This window comes from Rutilus rutilus (assembly GCF_951802725.1).
Source record: "Rutilus rutilus genome assembly, chromosome: 5".
NCBI lineage: Eukaryota > Metazoa > Chordata > Actinopteri > Cypriniformes > Leuciscidae > Rutilus > Rutilus rutilus.
The window spans coordinates 31076351-31096757 of NC_140213.1; the positions used below are offsets into that span (position 1 = coordinate 31076351).

General features: G+C 34.4%; 2 protein-coding genes across 2 annotated transcripts; one reads left to right on the forward strand and one right to left on the reverse strand.

Moving 5' to 3' along the window:
* The first annotated feature begins 458 nt into the window (after nucleotides 1–458).
* Nucleotides 459–13215, forward strand: zdhhc7 (zDHHC palmitoyltransferase 7). The gene is made up of 8 exons (XM_084408575.1): nucleotides 459–635; nucleotides 3305–3381; nucleotides 7265–7561; nucleotides 7649–7773; nucleotides 9552–9648; nucleotides 11053–11134; nucleotides 11306–11436; nucleotides 12549–13215. Exons 3-8 carry the CDS (start codon nucleotides 7271–7273, stop codon nucleotides 12726–12728), a joined length of 906 nt encoding a protein of 301 aa, XP_084264701.1. The 5' UTR covers nucleotides 459–635; nucleotides 3305–3381; nucleotides 7265–7270; the 3' UTR covers nucleotides 12729–13215.
* Nucleotides 13216–16189: 2974 nt separating this feature from the next.
* On the reverse strand, nucleotides 16190–20395 carry nip7 (NIP7 nucleolar pre-rRNA processing protein). Its single transcript, XM_084408576.1, has 5 exons — nucleotides 20244–20395; nucleotides 19714–19800; nucleotides 19131–19269; nucleotides 17087–17227; nucleotides 16190–16980 (listed from the first exon to the last, which is right to left on the reverse strand). The coding sequence occupies exons 1-5, from the start codon at nucleotides 20297–20299 to the stop codon at nucleotides 16861–16863; spliced, it is 543 nt and encodes a 180-aa protein (XP_084264702.1). The 5' UTR covers nucleotides 20300–20395; the 3' UTR covers nucleotides 16190–16860.
* Nucleotides 20396–20407: the final 12 nt, after the last annotated feature.

Genomic DNA, 20407 nt, shown 5'->3' on the forward strand with positions numbered 1-20407 from the left:
TCTCTCTCTCTGTGTGTGTGTGTGGGTGTTTACAACATGTACTGGGCTTTAAAAATAATTCAAACAATAATATACTGCTGCTCCCAAACCAATATTTTGAACAATTTGCTCTGTATCAAATGATATGTAATTCTGAAATAATAATTCACCTTTTTATAAATTGTTAAGCACTGGTAGACTATGGTACAAAATATAGTTCATGTAGTCGAAAATGTCTCCTTGTCTTCATTGAATCCACATTACAGAACATTTGGCTCTCTGCACACTTGTCCCCTTTGATGCCCTTCTCTTAAAAATGAATCCTTGAATTGCCACTGTGGCAGAAAGTGAGCAGAGAGCACCTGAGACCTCCCTGGAGGTCCTTATTAAATTAGGATCTTCCCTGATCTCCGCAGCTCTTCGGATCCGCCGGTAGGGGTCAGAAGTGAGGCGACGTGTGTTCGGGCCTGTCACTCATCAGACAGCAGAAGCAGCAGAAATGATCGCACTGAACCCCGGAAGTGTATTTGACCCTCATCCTCATTTCTCACCCATGAAACCCTTTAAACAATCTGATAAATGAAATGATCTATTTATATGTGCTCATCGCTCATCTGAGAATCACAGCTGGTGAATAAAATCTCATTTTGGAGGTGGTAAGTGAAAAAAAAAACGCTCTGTGTTTCGTTAAAGAAAATAAATCATGATGATGTTTGTGTGGCTGCGATTTATCAGTCGGGTTTAAATGATTTAATGAGACTGTCCGAAAAATTAAAGACTTATAAAGCTAATATATTAGTTATAATAAAAGCATGTGGAAAATATACAACTCAAACGACATATTAGATCAAGGGTGTGACGGGAGATTAGTCTGAAAGAGATTTGTTGTTAGGATTGTTGCTATACTGGTTTATAAATTAACAACACCAACCACAACTAAACGTACAGTATATGCACACTGAATTTGTCTTTTTATTATTGGCAGCTGTCCGACACTAATATCTGAAATCAAAACACATTTCCTCATAACAGGCCAGTGACACTTTCAGTTGTTTCTGTGTGAATAAGAGAGAGTTTGTACGCTTGTGTATATAATATAATGTATATATATATGTATGTGTATATATTTAAATTATTAATAAATATACAGTATATTTATTAATAATTTAATGTGAAGTGCATATCTAAGTGCATATTTGTATTGTTGCAGCTGACTGAGGGAAAATGGTGGGTTTTATCAATGTTGAAATCAACCACAGCAGTAATCAAAGGCGATGAAAGTGAAACTTAGTTTTTTATACTTAAACTTTCATCTTTTCACATTAATTTGAAGGATTTAAAGGGATAGTATAGTGAAAAGTATGTCATAATTTACTCACCCTCATGACTTTTCCTATATGAAACACAAAAGCTAGTGAAAAAAGTATTATTTTTTTTAGTAAATCGTTAAATTAAATGTTATTCTATTTGAATCATTCGTTGCCTATTTACACAAGTACAGTTCTTTAAAATGTTTTCCCTCTGTGTCATTTGAGTTGTACATAACTAGATTCTTTTGACACTTAAATTCAGGACTAATTACATACATTTCATAACCCAGGATTAAGAGCAGTGTTTTCCTATTTACAAGAGTGAAACTTTTCTTAACCCTGTGTTAAAAGTCATAAAAAAAATGTAGTTTAGTTATGTTAACTTTACTATGGAGTTATTAAAATCAAAATTTAAATTGATTTATCCATAGTAAGAGATTTCCAAGAAATGGTAAAAATAAAAATTTGTATATTAATAGAAAATATCAGCAATAAACTGGTGAATATAGTTATGAGACACTTGAAATGGATGTCATTGGCTGTAAAATTCAGTCGGGCGTAATTTGTAACTGAGCCTGCTTTTGTAATCAAGAACCAACATGTTTTATTTTTAAGTCTGCTTTGATTTTGTTTCTGGCCCATAGATCTTTGATTTCTCATTCTGACTTAATTGTAGAAATTTTGACTGTGTGTATGTATATAAATATATGATTAATCGCATCCAATATGAAAGTTTGTGTTTACATGATATATGTGTGTGCACTGTGTATAATTATTTTGTATATAAATACACACACATGCATGTATATATTTAAGAAAAAAGTGTTATTTATATATATATATGCAACTATTTCTTATACATGCATGTGTGTGTATTTATATGTACAAAATAATTATACACAGTACACACACATCATGTACACACTTTTATTTTGGATGTGATTAACCGCAATTAATCATTAATTTTATTATATATAGGCCCATATATATATATATATATATATATATATATATATATATATATATATATATATATATATATATATATATATGGGTCATTGACGAATAAGGTTTTTAAAAGTGTAAAAAAATAGAATGGAGATATAACTATATTTGAAACCATTTTTTAGTTTACCTAGGTGTTAACAATAAGATTTTGTGGTTTGTACAATCAATTAACACTGTTTTTGGTCATTTTTTTTACAAGATGGAAAAAATTTGTCACCAAAAAAGTCATTCGGTTTAACCACTGATTTGAAAGTTAAAAACTGATTTGACATTGATGTTGAGTATATAGTGTGTACCACAGAAGAAATATTAAATAAAATTATCACTGATCTCATAAATGTAATCATTTATTGGACTACTCTAAACACTCCAACATATTCAAGTAAAACATTGCACAGGGAAAGGAGGAAAGGGGAAATGTAAAAAAAAAAAGAGCCTTATCTGCTTTATATTTGTATTATTGTAGTTCCTTTAGTTATTAAAAACAATATTATTCCATTTAAATATTTGCTATATCGGTTTTACCGAATGACCTTTTGACACTTCAAAATCTTTAAAATACCTTTATATGTAGTAAAATATAATTAAAACCTTTTGGATTCAGTAAAAGAGATCAAGTTGTACTACCTTACATACTTTGGATGTTAAATATTTTTTTATTATTATTATTATTAAGGCCTTTGGACAAAAAAATGACCCGTCACGTCATTGACCCATATATATATATATATATATATATATATATAGTTGAACCTGTGTGTTATATTAAGAATGGGGTTCAGATTAGGCTTTGTAAAATTTAGAGCTTTTGTTTAACAATGTATTTAAATGATAATTAGAGATGATGCAAATGAAGGCTAATTATGTGTGAAGTATTATGACCACACGCACGCACACACACACACAGCTCTGTCTGCATTGCCTCGCTTACTGACTCACTTTACTTTCTTGCTGTGAGCATATTCACTTATAGCATGATTTTCTGTATGTGTGTGTGTCCTCTACAGGTTCCAGACTGTAGATGCCTTTGAGTTCAAGCCCAACAGGGTTCGAGAGGATGTCATTGTGAGGGACGCTCTGCGTGGTGAGTACTTGCTAAGAAAAGCATCATTTGAACAAACCCCTCGCCCTAATAAACTTTTGTAACTTATCCCGCACTGTCAGAGAAACAAATACATGCAGGTGAGCATCTACTGTAAAGAATATCTTGATCAGTTCATGCAGTTTGTTTTTCAGTCCCTTTTGTCCTTCTTTAGAACGAGTGTACATTGTCCTTGTCAGTTTTTGGCGCTGACCATACACATCTCTCTTTTAGGCTGTTGGCCTTTTGTTTTTGTAAGCAATTTGCATCTCAAAAGTATTTATGTAAATGAGATGCTAAGTTTCAGCCCATGTCCAAGGCTGAAACTCTTGCCATTTTTCTTTAACAAAAGATGTTAGATTGGCAGCGATATTCCAGTGATACTAGGGTTGAAAATGGTTAACAGCCCCAGCTCTATAAGAGAGCCTTTTTTTTAAGCTTGCACACTCCCGAGCCTTTTACACACTGACATTTTTATTACAGAACACTACGAAAATGAGGTTTCTTAGGTTTTCACTTTCACTTTGTGTCTGATCTTGCTGTTGGATTTGGGGAATTTAAAATATTTAGTGGGTTATTATATTATTTAGATAGATGCTCATGCTTGATTGTAGCCTGGCAAGCCGGACCTACATCAAGATGTTAAATAAAGCTGAATAAAATCAATTTTGCTGTCGCTAGGGTGCGTCTAGATTTCTTGGCTAGCTTGATTGGCATCGGTAAGTTTTTCTGCTCATCAAGGCTGTATTTATTTGATCAGAAATACAGTAAAACAGTAATATTGTGAAATATTATTACAATTTAATTGTTTTCTTTTGTGATTTCTTTTCTTCTCTTTTTAAAACCATTGGGTCTGTGTTGAACCCTCCACAATCCACTTCTATTGAATTTTCACCTGGTATTTTTTGTCAGTTTGAGCCAGTTTCAATGCTATCTCTTACAAAGATTATCAATCAAATTAAACCCTCCACATCCCCTACGGACCCTGTCCCTCCAGACTTTTTTTAAGGATGTGTGGGAAACGATTGGCTCTCATGTTGAGGAAATTATAAATAGTAGCCTGTCTTCTGGAGTTGTGCCTGTATTTTGTAAAAAAGCAGTGATTGAGCCACTGATTAAGAAAGCTGGACTTGAGTCCACAAATGTTTCAAATTATCGCCCTATTTCAAAGCTTCCTTTTTTATCGAAAATTTTGGAAAAATTTGTATTTTTGGAGGCACATGGCATCTTAGATACTTTTCAGTCAGGTTTTTAAGTATTTCATAGCACTGAGTCTGCACTTTTAAAGGTTTTTAATGACCTGTTTTTAATGACAGATTCTGGTGATTCAGCCATTTTAGTGCTTTTAGATCTCACTGCTGCTTTCGACACAGCTGACCACAAAATTCTTTTATCTCGTCTGGAAAGCTGTGTGGGAGTCACGGGGACTGCACTACAGTGGTTCCAGTCATATCTTTCAGGGAGATGCTTTTTTGTTAAAATGGGGGACTCTACTTCATCAACTGCGCCTTTTAACTGTGGGGTCCCCCAGGGATCAATTCTTGGTCCTATTCTTTTTGCATTGTACCTCCTTTCCACTTGGAATAGTTTTTACAAAGCATGGCATCTCCTATCATCTTTATGCTGATGATTGTCAAATTTATATGCCAATGAGAAAGCATGAAGGCAGCCCCTTGACACCCCTACTTGAATGTTTAAATGACGTCAAAGCGTGGTTGGCCCAAAAAAATGTAAAACTAAATGAGAGTAAAACAGAGATTATGCAGTTTGGCCCCACTAACCCCATGATAGATTTGGGCCCCTTCAATGACTTTGTGCATCGTTTTGTAACTAACCTTGGGGTAAAAATTGACAGTGATTTTAAACTAAACAAACAAATAAATGCAGTAGTGAAATCTAGTTTTTAACATCTTCGTCTTTTAGCCAAAGTTAAACCGTTTTTGTCTTTTAACAGTTTTGAACAAGCTACTCGTGCTTTTATTTCTTCTCGTTTAGACTACTGTAATGCAATTTATATCGGTATAAATCAAAACGCACTTTCACGCTTACAGTTAGTCCAAAATTAACAGGAACCAAAAAACGCGCTCATATAACTCCAATTCTTGCCTCATTGCACTGGCTTCCTGTTCGTTTTAGATTTTATTGTTTGTTTTTAAAGCTGTGAATGGACTGGCCCCAACATATATCTCGGACCTCATCCAAATTTATACGCCAGCGCGGACACTGAGGTCAGAGGGCCAGCTCCAGCTTGCGGTCCCCAAGTCAAGACTTAAAACTCGGGGAGGACAGGGCCTTTTCTGTGGTTGGACCTAAACTCCGGAACGCTCTGCCCCTCCATGTCCGAACTTCCCCTACAGTTGAGTGTTTTAAGGCTCGTCTAAAGACTAATTTTTATTCTTTGGCTTTTAACTCCGCGTGAGTTGTGTGGTCCTCTGTGGTGTTTATTCTTTTTATCTTTTATATATTTTAAAAACTGATGTTCTTATTTTGTTTTAATAATTTTATATTAATTGTTTTGTATGTTCTGAGTCTTCTGTGCAGCACTTTGGAAACTTTGTGTTTGTAAAATGTGCTATAGAAATAAAGTGGATTGGATTGGATAAAAAAAAAAAAAAAAAAAAAAAATTATTCCTGTGATACAAAGCTGAATTTTCAGCATCATTACTCCAGTCTTCAGTGTCACAATATCCTCCAGAAATCATTTTAATAGGGTAATTTCAGGATTGTTTGATGAATAGAAAATACAAAAGAACAGCATTTATTTGAAATGTACATTTTGAACCATTATACATGCTTTTACTGTCACTTTTGATCAATTTAATGCATCCTTGCTGAATAAAAGTATTGATTTCTTTAAAAAAAATGAAAAACGTTTGAACATTAGCTTACCTGTTCGTGTTTAATTTCTATGGACAGGTTTTGTGAAATCGCAATTCGTTATTACAATTTAGATATAACAGCAAAAACTACTAGCCTAATTAATGTAAATTGAATAAGTTATAAATTCAATAGAAAAAAGATACACATGAAATAAACTTGCTTTTCAGGTTTTTAGGTAGTTCTAACAGTAGATTTCAGGCACTGAATTTGAATAAAGTAATCAAATGTAAAATAACACTGTATACATTTTCTTTGTCCTTTGTTGTTGTTTTATTAACATTAAAAACACAGCAGCAGGTTTATAAGGTTCTGTCCCTTTAAGACCAAATGCATGGATTAAATACTTTTTTTTTTCTTTTTTTTTTACATAACTTCGTATGTGTGCATTACTTGCATATATGATTTAGTTTTAATCCAAATGACGCATGTGTGCTGAGTGAACAATCAGCAATCAAAAGCATGCAACATCTCTCTCTCTCTCTCTCTCTCTCTCTCTCTCTCTCTCTCTCTCTCTATCTCTCTCTCTCTTTCTCGTGCGACTGTGCCGCTGCGCACTTAATCCAAGTGTTTCGCTTATCAGCTCATGCACACCAGCTGTATAGGCTTTAATATTTAATTTGTTTACATTTACTTGATGTATCTTTCCCTGATATATCCATTCTGCTCCCTGTTTGCTCTGTATCGGTGTTTCTTAGTCATTGCTTCAATACCAACAACAGATACCACTCAACATGTACAGTACAGTACATGTTGAGTGGTATCTGTTGTTGGTATTGGAGCAATATAATGAGAACGAGTATGAGTACACGAGCACAGTTTTGGGCCCGATACTGATATCGGTATCGGTGCATCCCTAGTATTGTATCTGGTCATGCATTACCTTGGTTTTGCTTGTGCAATGCACATGTTGTATATGCTTCTCTTTTGTCTCTACTGTACCACTATAGATAAGCGTGTGAATCAGTGTTATGTCTGGCTCACCCTTTCTCTCTCTCTCTCTTTGCAGGAGAGAATGCAGTCTTCAGGACACCGGTTGAGGGATGTGGAGCAGCACCAGCCCCTGCTCAGCGGAGGGGAGGAGGAAGTGGTGGCGGCCGACCGCGTCTGGTTCATCCAGGACAGCTGCGGGATGGTGTGCGCCTTCATGACCTGGTTTCTGGTTATGTACGCCCAATTTGTGGTGAACTTTGTCATGTTGCTCCCCTCCAAAAGCTTCTGGTTCTCTCTCATCAACGGCGTGGCATTTAACTTTCTGGCTGTGTTAGCGCTGACATCGCACCTGCGAACCATGCTGTCAGATCCAGTAAGAAAGGACCGTCATTTTAATTAAATGTGGTAATGAACTTTTTGTGATGGATGTTATTGATGGGAAGTGTATTGTGTTTATCAGGGAGCTGTTCCCAAAGGTAACGCCACTAAAGAATACATGGAGAGTCTGCAGCTGAAGCCAGGAGAAGTCATCTACAAGTGTCCAAAATGCTGCAGCATTAAACCAGAGAGAGCACACCACTGCAGGTAAGACCAACATCAGATAAATGAGACTTTGCTAACTGTACGTGGCCACATTTGTAGCATTTTCCCCCCGTGGAAGTCCTCAGACCGGGTTTCTTGCACTAAAAACAGTTAATTTGTGTCCATTTTACTCCCTCTTTTAACACCTTTTGCACAAATTTTGCTATTGTACCTTTTTGTAGTTGCATTTAAATGACTTGTGTTGTGATTGGCTGATGCTTTTTGCATTTGGAATGATGCTGCTAAATACAGCATAGGCCCTGATATGTAAACGTGGGTTGTCATATCTTTACATGGTCACAGTTTTGATGTCATAACTTATACTAGGGCTGGTCATTGACACAGATTCTCCATTCGATTCAGTATCGATTAGTTGGGGCCTATCAGGTACAATACAGGGGAAATTTATAAAAATAGGAAAAAATATCTCAACTAAAGCTGTAAACTATACAGGGAACCCCTGTTGGTACATCACTATAATATTATAGGTTTAAATTAACAGATTTATATGCAACTTACGTTTTAAATTACATATAAGGACATTTTTATAATAATTAGGGCTGTCAAACGATTAATCGCGATTAATCGCATCCAAAATAAAAGTTTGTGTTTACATAATATATGTGTGTGTACGGTGTATAATTATTTTCTATATATAAATACACACACATGCATATATATATTTAAGAAAAATTTGTTATTTATATATAAAATATGTATATATAATATAAATTATATATAATATAAATATACACAGTATATACATGCAAATATTTCTTAAATATATACATGCATGTGTGTGTATTTATATATAGAAAATAATTATACACCGTACACACACATATATTATGTAAACACAAACTTTTATTTTGGATGCGATTAATCGCAATTAATCGTTTGACAGCCCTAATAATAATACATTTTCGATGACAATTATGTTTCTACTCTACTGTTTTTTTTTTTTTTATATATATATATATAAACATTTTAAATGGTGGCTATCATACAAAACATAACAGATTTATTCAAGATACGTTAAATATTGAAGAACATGTGAAGTAAAAATATAATGAATATGCAGTATAGTGCAAATATTTAGCAAAATGCTCCTCTAGAGTTCGGTTTTATAGCTGGATATTGAATGGCTTTTCTGGGGTAAATGTAACATATTACATGACATTGTCTACAAGCTGTTTGATTCGGAGTTGGAAACACTGTTATAATTACATTATACAGAGACATGATACGGATTTTGCGAAGTTGTACTGCCTCTTTCAACATATCTAATGACATTATTTTGGGCTGTAACTAGTAATAAAGCGAATGAGATGATCTTTTCTACGCTACAAATTTTTGTGCATTTATCAACTGAAAACCGTCTGAAAGATCGATTCTTGTGATTTAAGAATCGATATCAACTCTTTAAAATAAGAAACGAATAAAACAGGACAAGCAATATTTTTAACCCAGCCCTAACTTACACTTTCTTTGATGTATAGAAAAGAACAGCATTTATTTGAAACCGAAATCATTTGTAACATTATAAATACTGTCTACTGTCATTTTTGATCAATTTAATGCATAATTTCTTCTTCTTTTTTTAATCTAATAGTGTATTGTGGACTGGGAGGGATCTGTCAATCAAAAAATTTATATTTTACATTTATGTATCTCTTTGTAATCAAGTCATTTTTATTTAACGCCAAGTTTCAGTGACTGCTGAATGTTTAGCATCTTCTTTTAAAACCGGTCTGTGCTCTTCACCTTGTTCTGTTTGTTAGTATCTGCAAGAGATGCATCAGGAAGATGGATCACCACTGTCCTTGGGTCAACAACTGTGTGGGCGAGAACAATCAGCGATTCTTTGTCCTCTTCACTGTAAGTGTGTTTAAGACTGCTGTGGTTTCAATTACGTTTTGTTTTGTTTTTTATGGAAGAATTGCTGACAAAATCATCCAATTGAAAACATCTGATTGCGTGAGCTGTGACCACAAAATTGTCTGAGTTCTATATCAATGCTACAATTATTTGGTTATCAATTGATCTTTAACTACTTTTAGTTACTTTTCTTGACAACTGAAAAAAAAATCCAATGGGGAGAGGCTAAATAACTGTACTGGTGGAAAGAAATGTGATCATTACTACTAGTAAATTATTGAATTAGTTGTTTATTATTATTGTAAGGTACTTTTAAACTGCATATTGCGTTATTGCCCTTAACCAATTATCTTTTTTCTGGTTACAGGCATCAGTGTACGTCAATATTTTGAGGTTTTCATCTTAAGAAACCAGCATTTTAAAGCATGGCAACATTTAAATGATCATGAAACCTGCTGCACGTCAATGAAAACGACAATAGCACTCGTTATGATTATTATTATTAAGGGAAAAGTGTGTTTTTTTTCGGAGCTATTTCATTCTTAAAGTTTAAAAAGCAAAACTAAAAAGTTAAACCAACGTAATGAAAAGTGATATATATATATAATACAGAGTGGTGATTGGCTGCTATGTCTATATCATCAGTTTCTCCATATTATTCATGAGAATAGACGCTGTATTACGCATGAGATATCATTACAGCAGAGAATCCAAATGTGACGATACAGGTTCGTCGCTGTTCATTCACCTCTGCCTGTTCAGCTTTGCTTGTGCTTGTGTATATGTATGTGTAAGTGTATGTTTCCTCAGTACAATACCACAAAAGTGTTGTTTGCATTTTCCCTGCGATGAGGTCAGAACTAGAGTTTGACTACCAACACACGGGAAATATGACTGTTACAATATTAAAATTTTTTACAACATGTGGAGCGGATCGCTGCGATGAGTTTAACAGCACTGAACGCGGATCATAGTTCATATCCGGACCGGAGCATTTCAAGTTTTTATAGACCAATTTTGCATACTCTCCTGCTCCAGACATGACCAGCGCACATATTTCACCATGTTTTCAAATGAAATCTATATAGAAGACAATAATGTAGACCAGAAATTCAAAGAAGAATGGGCAAAAAATAACTGCCTTTATTTTTTATCCCCCCAACTGTTGTTTGTTTGTTTTCTCTGCTCATATTTTGATATTTATTTCTCTAAATATCGAGTGTGTTGAAGGTCAGAGTTTTAATGTTTTTTTCTCTAATTCCCTCCCTCTAAACTCCCACTTTTCCACAGCTTCACACACCCATTTTCTTGAGTCTTTTTCAAAGCTGAGGTGTGAACATCCAGGCTGTGACACTTAAATGTGTAAATAATATTTGACTTTAATGTGTTTTTCTTTCTCCCCAGATGTACATAGCCTCCATTTCATTGCATGCACTGTGTCTCAGCGGTTTCCATTTCTTGACCTGTGTCAGAGTCCAGTGGAATGGTGGGTAATACACATTTTAGATTTGCACTCCATTACTGGAGGACAGATGATATTATGTTATATAAAGTCCTATTGTTCTTTTATTTCTCAGACAAAGCATTTAAAACTGTGATTTCCAGCATTAGTTTTGACAGCATCATCTCATCTGTGTTTTTCTTCTCTGTTCTGTAGAGTGTAGTGATTTCTCCCCACCTGTGGCGGTCTTGCTGCTGATTTTCCTGTGTCTGGAAGCGCTGCTGTTTCTCACCTTCACTGCTGTCATGTTCGGCACTCAGATTCACTCCATCTGTAATGATGAGACGGTAAGTAGACTTACACAAACCTGCTGAAGTCCTCTCACCCAGTTACTACTATTACTTCTGATGGAACTGAACTTCAGCCAAATTTGATCTATTATTTATTGCAGTTTATTGTAATTGGGAATAAAACAAAATAAACCTGCTTATTACACTGCATATATTTAAATGCAAAAAAAAAATATATATATATATATATACACACACACACACACACACACACACACACACACACACACACACACACACACACACACACACACACACACACACACACACACACACACACACACACACACACATACACATATACATACATCTCTCTCTCTCTCTCGCTCTCTCTCTCTCTCTCTCTCTCTCTCTCTCTCTCCCGGTCAAAAGTAACATTAAGAAACATTAAGGTTTTTTATGTTTTTTTTAAAGTAGTCTCTTTCAAAAATCATTCTAATATAATTTCTTATTATTATCAATGTAAAAAACAGTTCTAGCGGCTTAAGTTTGGGGTACGTTTTTTTTTTTAAGAAGAAAAAAAAGAAATTAACTTTTATTTAGCAAATGCACATTAAATTGATCAACAAAAAAAGACAGTAAAGACATGTATAAAAATGTATAAAGTTTCCACAAAAATATTAGGCAACACAACTGTGTTTTACATTAATAATAAGAAGAAATGTTTCTTGAACACCAAATCCACATATTAGAATGATTTCTGAAGGATCATGTGACCCTGAAGACTGGAGTAATGATGCTGAAAATGCAGCTTTGCATCACAGGGATAAATTACATTTGAAAATATATTACAACAGAAATCAGTTCATTTAAATTGTAATAATATTTCACACAGTATTACTGTTTTTACTGTATTTTTAATCAAATAAATGCAGCATTGGTGAGATTAAGAGACTACTTTCAAAAACATAAAAAAAAAAAAACATAATGTTTCCAAACTTTTGACCAGTACTGTATAACAAATTGTAACAAAGCAGTGAAAGTAAGATTTCTTCATGTAATGCAACATTATTTCTCAAATCACAATTCAAATTCACTGTATTTGAGTTTTGTAATAATGTGCTGACAGTATTAGCCTTAGCTTTACATATCTCGTTTGACGCTGACAGGAAATCGAGCGGTTGAAGAACGAAAAGCCCACGTGGGAGCGGCGGGTGCGATGGGAGGGGATGAAGGCTGTTTTCGGTGGCCCGCCCTCTCTGCTCTGGTTCAACCCTTTCGCTGGACTCCGCCTCCAGCGCCTGCTGATGGTTCGTGCCCGGAAGGGCGGGGCTGAGTTCTCAGTTTGAGTGAAGAATGCTGTCTATGAAGGCATGTCCATCTGCCTTCATGCCTATTACCCCCCCCCCCCCCCCCCCCACCCCCTCACATAGGACATAGGAGTCCTTCTTTAATGCTGATGCAGGTTTGGAGGTACTACAGTGAAAACTGTCAAATAACTGATGTCGCCCCTGGAACAATGAGGCTACGTCTCGATACAGCCTGTCTGTGTCCACACATTATTACCTCGTTAGGCGGATCATACTTGTTATGCTCATATTTTCTTCATGAACATTCACACTCATGGGTTTTTGACTATTTTTGTTGTTTGGAAATTGATGGAACGGTCGGAGGTTGTCAGTATCCGTAATCCAGCCTGAAGAAACTACATCTTGTGATTAAGTAGAGCTACCGCGTGACAAACATAATGGCTAACATGCAATGGTTAGATCGTAAACCAAACGAATTTCACAAAAACTGTCAAGAAATGTCCGTGTTCATATCACCCCAAAATCGAAAGGAAAAAATAAGAAATTATAATGTACCATTTTTCATGAAGATAAAGAAGGCCGTTAAGAAATCTCATTTGCATTATTGTAATTTGAAAAATAGATGATCTATTATTTAAAATGTAAAGTATTTATATATCATAATATTATTTGTTGTACTGAATTTAATTTATGCTGATTTTAATGTAATTCATGAAATAATGACAATGAGATTTTCTTTCATACTACATTAATAATGTCAAAATGCACAAATAAATGGCAAATAAACCAGGCTTTAATTTCTTTATGTGAAGTATCATTTATAGATTTCTTTTTTTCTTTTGATGTTAGTGTGGAATATGAGCAGGACATTTCCGTTTCCTGAGATTTACTGTCTTAGGTGTTAAGTGCTTGCGGCTGGTTTAGTCACCTTAAACACAATAACCTAAATGATGATAATCGTCTCGTCTCCATGTATTGTAGAGATAATAATAGCCTCTTTCCGTAGTCTTGAAATAATAATGGCAATCCCACAAAGAACTTGAAAGGTCGATGTGACAATATATAATTCTTACATTGACCTTAAGCTGCTCTGTGAGACAAATAAAGACAAATCACATTATGGCACACATAATTAAACGATGTATGAGCCAGGAACTCTAATTAACGTGTAGATTACAAATTTAAATGAGGTGAGGTGACATTGTAGTGAGACTTTGCGATCTCAAACAAATATGCTGCACAATTCACAGAGGCTGACTATCACTTTGTGTTTTACACTTGTTGCTTCGTGGTTTCATTGTCTTCTTCACTTTTATGCTTTTGCCTTTAGCTTAGAGAATCGTTTCATGGTGACCACTAAGTTTTCCTTTTGGAAAATATTTTTATCATACAAAGCTGGAACTCGTTTGGCACGGTCGGCACAAGGCTTTGATTTTCAAGGGAATCTCGCGAAATCTGTCAAGATCATCTTCGTGTCATATTTGACTCTCAAATGAAAAGATAAAAACAAGAAATTATATTTTGCATAAAGACAGTCAAATCTACTTCAGGCCCTTCCCCGTACATTCTTAATGTAATACAATTTTGTTTTTATGTTTTATCATTTATCTCTTACTAATAATTAATTATATTATTTACACTTAAGTGTTTACATCATACTATTTTTTATTGTACTCCAGTTCATTTAAGCTGTTTTATTTCTTTGCTCTATAATGAGAATAATGTCACAATGCATTAATCCTTATTATCCTAAACATAGACTTTTTCTTCATGTAATATATCATTTCCTATTTTTTTCTTTGGATTTTGAAGGGAAATATGTCCTGGATTTGTTCTTGACTGCCATTGTGAGATTTGCCCTACTGTATTATTAGAAAATGTATTGCTTTTATTTTAAAAAACATATTCAAAATATATAAAAATAACGGCAGTACATGAGAATTATATCGCAGCACTAAAAGGCCAGTTTAGATGGGTCTAGATAGATTTTTTTTATTTTGTAAGAGACTTTGAAATCCACTCCATATTTACCAAGCAGAAGAGATGCATATATGTGTTAACAGTCTTGGATATTATGTTTACAATACTGGCTCTTCTCAAGCATTGATTTGAATATGTGATGATGCTTTGGTTCTGTTTCGCAGCCATTCAACAAGTCCAGTGTAGAATATGAGGCCAACTGCATTTTTATCACAGATGACTAAAGAAAAGGATATGGAAAACTGAGCCAGTCTGACAATTGATTCTTTCATATCCATTCTAGATCAATGAATACAACAAAACTACCAAGACTTTGCCATTACAGTGTAATTCCAGCATTTTATTTGTTACAAACAGTAATGAGTTTTGTGTGCCAATTTGATGCATCATTTATGGATTGAATTTCATATGAGAATGAAACGTCCTTTTACACTTTCCCTTCTCATTATTATTATTATGAAGATAACTGAACCATCAGACGGTTCATGCAGTGGAACTCAGATTGGACTGAATGGCTCGGTGTCATTTATTTTAAAGAAACAAAGTCTAATAGTTATTAATTTTCTGTAAAGGGAATATGTACTATATGCAAGCCCTGAAGATCATGTTTTGAAATTGATATGAGATTTGCCTTTTATCAGCACATAACTAAGAATGTATCTCATGCTTTTTATACCTTGTTTTAATTGGGTGGAAAAGGGACAGTTATTTTCTTTGCATTAGAATAATTAGTTTTACATTCTGTACTATAATTATTACTGCAACAGTATTTGCCTGACCTCAACTCTATTTTTTAAACATGCTTAGACTTGTAATTCTAGATATTACTTGACTGTAAAAGCTGAGGGATGTTTGCTCTTAAATGACCTTCGTTAACCTCAGATAGCATTTATAGGGTTTAAACTATCGCATATGTTGTCGGACCTTTGGAAATTGATTGGTCATTGAACAGTGATATTGGTCATATCAACAAATTCTAGAAATTTTCTCTCCAACTTTCACCTTTTCCCCACATGAGATCTTTATAGTGCTGCGGATTTCCCTGAAACGGGTCATTATAGGCCAAAATGTCTCAAATATTCAAGCTAATTTTAACTGTCTGAACTTGGAACGTTGGAAACCGGGTTTTCGGCCACAAAGCAAAGATTATGAAATTATGTCTGTAATAAATGGTGTAAACAAATATTGTTCTGATACTTTCAAGTGTCATAAAGTTATGTTCTTATGTAAAGTTCTTTTACATAATAAAGTCATTAGATTTAAAAGCTATTAAAGTCTAAAGTGCGAATCTCTGTGAAATTTTTTTTTTCAATGTTTTTGCTCACCAAGGCTGCATGTATTTGATCAAAAATACAGTAAAATATTAACATTGTAAAATATAATTTAAAATAACTTTTCTATGTGAATCATTCCTCCAGTCTTCAGTCACATGATCCTTCAGAAAGCATTCTAATATTGCTGCTCAAGAAACATTTCTAATTTTTTCAGTGTTGACAACAGTTATGCTGATTAATATTTTTGATGAAACCGTGATATATTCTTTTCATGATTCATGATTTTTTCTTCTATTTTTGTAACAATGTTAATCTTTAACACCACTTTTGATCAATTTAATGCATTCTTGCTGAATAAAAGTTTTAATTTCTTTGAAAAAAGAACTGTCAGGGGTCACAATATAAGGGTTTTCTTAGGAAAAACATTTGTGTTCTTCCAGTTGCACTACTTTAATGTTTCCACTGTCATAGAAAACCTGGATAATAGCTCAACTTCATTATCAGTATTTCATTGGCAAGAAATTTCTTTTTGAAATCGTTTTGCTGTAATAAAAACGTCTGAAAAAATATGTATTGGTCAAAATGGTAGCCAGTCTAATTTCACTGTCAATGTTGCTTGTAACTAAATTCTTCTTGAAAACGTTTGTTGTAACTTGGTTTGGTTTTGTATCCCGTTTTAATAAATCAGAAGAAAATAATTCATAAATGCACAAACTTACAGTAACTAGGCAAAAACTTTTTTTGATACAGAAATGGTCAATGAAAATCACATGCAATTTGTTTACACGTTGAAAGCTGTGCAAAAGACTGTCCAACATAGTTGATTTGATTGAAGTTGTGAAAGTTTGCCAAACTTGTGACATCCAATAGCCAGAATGTAATGAACTGTCCACGAGTACTGCGGTCATTATATGCTCTTATGTCAGCGTGTCTTCACTTCTGATGTACTCTCCAATATCAGCCTGATGGAAAACCACAATGGACATGGGGTCGACCTTCCGGCACTCCTGTGTGGTCTTCGCTGCGACCCCAAAGCCCTGAAATGAGACCAAGACAGTGAGTGCATACAAAGGTCACTGAATACTTTTCTTAAGATGACAACAGTTGTTTCATCTTGAGGATTTTCAAACAAAAATGTCTCACCAGCGGTACATCAGACATTGAATACACCACCACTCCTTGGTACTGCGACGTGTTTTCTGTGATTCTCCCCAGACCGGATTTCATGATGTGATTTCCATACAGGAACGACTGCTCTGATCCAGGCTTCACCCACACCTTAAACTACAGAGGCATGCATGAAGCAATATGAACCAGGATTATTATCGTTAACTAAAACTATTAAACATTACTGTTAAAGGTATAGCGGAGGATTTTCTTTTTCCGGGTGGATCATCAAGACTATTGGTCCTCCTAAGTGTCAATCATTCTGGTGATATGTTTACGTAAGGCCGTCGTACGTGCTCGTGCACACGATTCACACGATGGCGTGCGCTCAAAACACAGGTTGGGCTTCCCACTGATTCTACTCGACAGGTAAAGTTTGGCATGCTATTTGGAGAAATCCATTTAAAATCACTGCTAGTAAAAGTTAATGTAAGCTATGATTAGCTCGTGCATGCTCTCTCGTGCACACGTTTAATAGGCGTTCCCTCTCGGGAGCAGGTAGAGTGTTGCGCATGTGCATTTTTTCAAAAAGTGGAGAGGGCGGTTCTTTTCTAAAATTCGGGAAAATCCTCCACTATACCTTTAATTTAAATAAAGCTGAAATAAAATAAAATATAAAAATATCCGTTGAAAACCTTGGTAACACTTTACAATAAAGTTGTTCCAAACCTGAATGAGTTTCTCTCTTCTGTTGAACACAAAAGAAGATATTTTAAATAATGTTGATAACCAGACAGTTGACGGCACCCATTTACTTCCATAGTATTTTTTTTTCCTACTACGGAAGTCAATGGGTGCTGTCAACTGTCTGGTTATCAACATTATTTAAAATATCTTCTTTTGTGTTCAACAGAAGAGAGAAACTCATACACCCTCGACAACTTGAGTGTGAGTAAATGATGACAGAATTTTCCTTTTAGGGTGAACTATCCCTTTAATAAATGCAATGTTGCCTTGGTAATAAACTTAAAGGGATAGTTCACCCAAAAATGAAAATGCTGTCATCATTTACTCACCCTCATGTTGTTCCAAACCTGTATTATTTCCTTTCTTCTGCTGAACACAAAAGAAGATATTTTAAAGAAGGTTGGTAATTAAACAGTTGCTGGTCCCCATTGACTTCCATAGTATATATTTTTTTTCTACTATGGAAGTCAACGGGGTCCATCAGTCGTTTGGTTACCGACTTTCTTCAAAATATCTTCTTTTGTGTTCAGCAGAAGAAAGAAAGTCATACAGGTTTGGAACAACATGAGGGTGAGTAAATGAGGACAGCATTTTCATTTTTGGGTGAACTATCCCTTTAAGGTTTGAGTTGAAGCACTAAAATTATTACCTGGAAATAAATAAAACGTAAAAACTAAGGAGCTGTTTACACAACACCACTTTCAACTACAAATTTTAAACTTGTTATGTGTTTTCAAGAACGTTTTGGGGGCCTGAAAACGCAAACTTTTGAAAATGGGTTTCAAAGTGCAAGTTTTTGACAACAGTACCGTTATCGTCTCTGTGTAAACTACAAAAACGTCATGCGCATGTTTATTATGTGTTCAGTCTATAGACGCATAGTGTTACTTTACAACTACTGGCCTGACATGCATAATACAGCGTTTTAAGTTGTTTTCGGGAATCAGTATGAACGGGATCATCTTGACAACGTTGTTTGCAAAAAACGCGAAGTAAAATCTTTTCCATTTTTAGTACATAGTTGTTGTTTAAACGTACCCTAAAACTAAAATAAACCAAAATAGCAGTTTAAAAAAAACCCTGATAAAATGACAAAAGCCCATAATGAAATTACTACAAATTAAACTAAAATTAACATGAGAACTAATCATATAAAAATAATAGCTAATTCAAAATATTAATACAACTAAAATAACATTAGTGCTTAGATGAAGCTTCAAAGCAACTTCATAGTAATAACGAGGATAATAACAGTGTTATTAATAATGTAATGTTGTATTAAGTAATAATGTAATGTAATGTTACAAAATACATAATCAGAATGAATATTTACCTTAGCATATGGTGCGAGGAAATCGAGAGCTGTGATGTGCAGACGGAACTTCAGCGTCTTTGTGAACTTCCCAAAACACGTGCCAACTGATACCAGTTTATCTCGGGAGATATTTGTAGCCAACTTCAGGATTTTTTCACTAGAACGGAGAAGATGTCAATAAAGATTACTACTCAATCACATTCATATTTACATTATTGCTACAATAAAGACCCCAGGAGTGTAAAACTGGACTTCTGTGGTTTTTATTCAAGTTAAGTCATACAGATTGTTTCAAGGCAGCTTCACAGTAATAAACGGGAAAATAGCAAACTTCATCAAATGAGAAATTCAAATTCTGCTATAAAGCAGTTCTACAAAGACAAAGTGACACTATTCAGCTCAAGTCAGTTGTAACTGTACACTTGAAGGTTGATGACATAAAATTATTGCAGCAATATGCATTTAAAAACACTGATGATTACTGGTCTTGCCCAAAGCAAACTGTCTTTTTAAAAAGGAATTGGAAATTTCACTAGGACATTTTTTATGGCGATCACATTTAAATTCACATTTAACAGATAATAGACATTGACAACCTTACCTCATATAATATACTCGATCATTGTGAAGTCTGAAACAGTAAGTCCCATCAGGCCGATCAATAAGAAGTTTGATGTTCTCCCCAATGCTAGAAACACAAACAAATTGGGAATACTTTATTTAATTTTTAACATTTTAATTTAATATTTAATTCAAAAACTTAAAGTCTAATTTAAAATAGTTTGGGGCTCTATGGGGCAGCATAGACAACATTTCAAAAATAATGATATTAATAAAATAAAAGCAGTAAATAATATAATCATATCAATGTAAAACACTGCAAAACATAATACAAATAACAGTAAAAAAAAACAACAGAACATAAACAATAGACCCATCAAATAAAATCCTCACAACAACGATATTTCCTAATACATATATGATTAAGTAAATAAACGAAACATCTAAAAGTGTAGAATATTGTACCATGTGTGGGTTTTTTTTTTACACATGACATGATCACACAATCTGGCTACACTTTTGTCAATAGATCCCTGCTCTAAATGAATCTTAACGAAACATGTCACTTACTATTTAGAGAGTTTCTCAAACATTGTTTTTGTCTCTTCGTCTGTTAAAGGACGCATGATGAAGTGGATAAAAGAAGCTAAAAAAAACCTCCTGCTCCTACAGACACTACGCAAAAGCCACGTGGGTTCTGTCCGTCGCACCGTTATGACGTCGTGTCTTTTAAA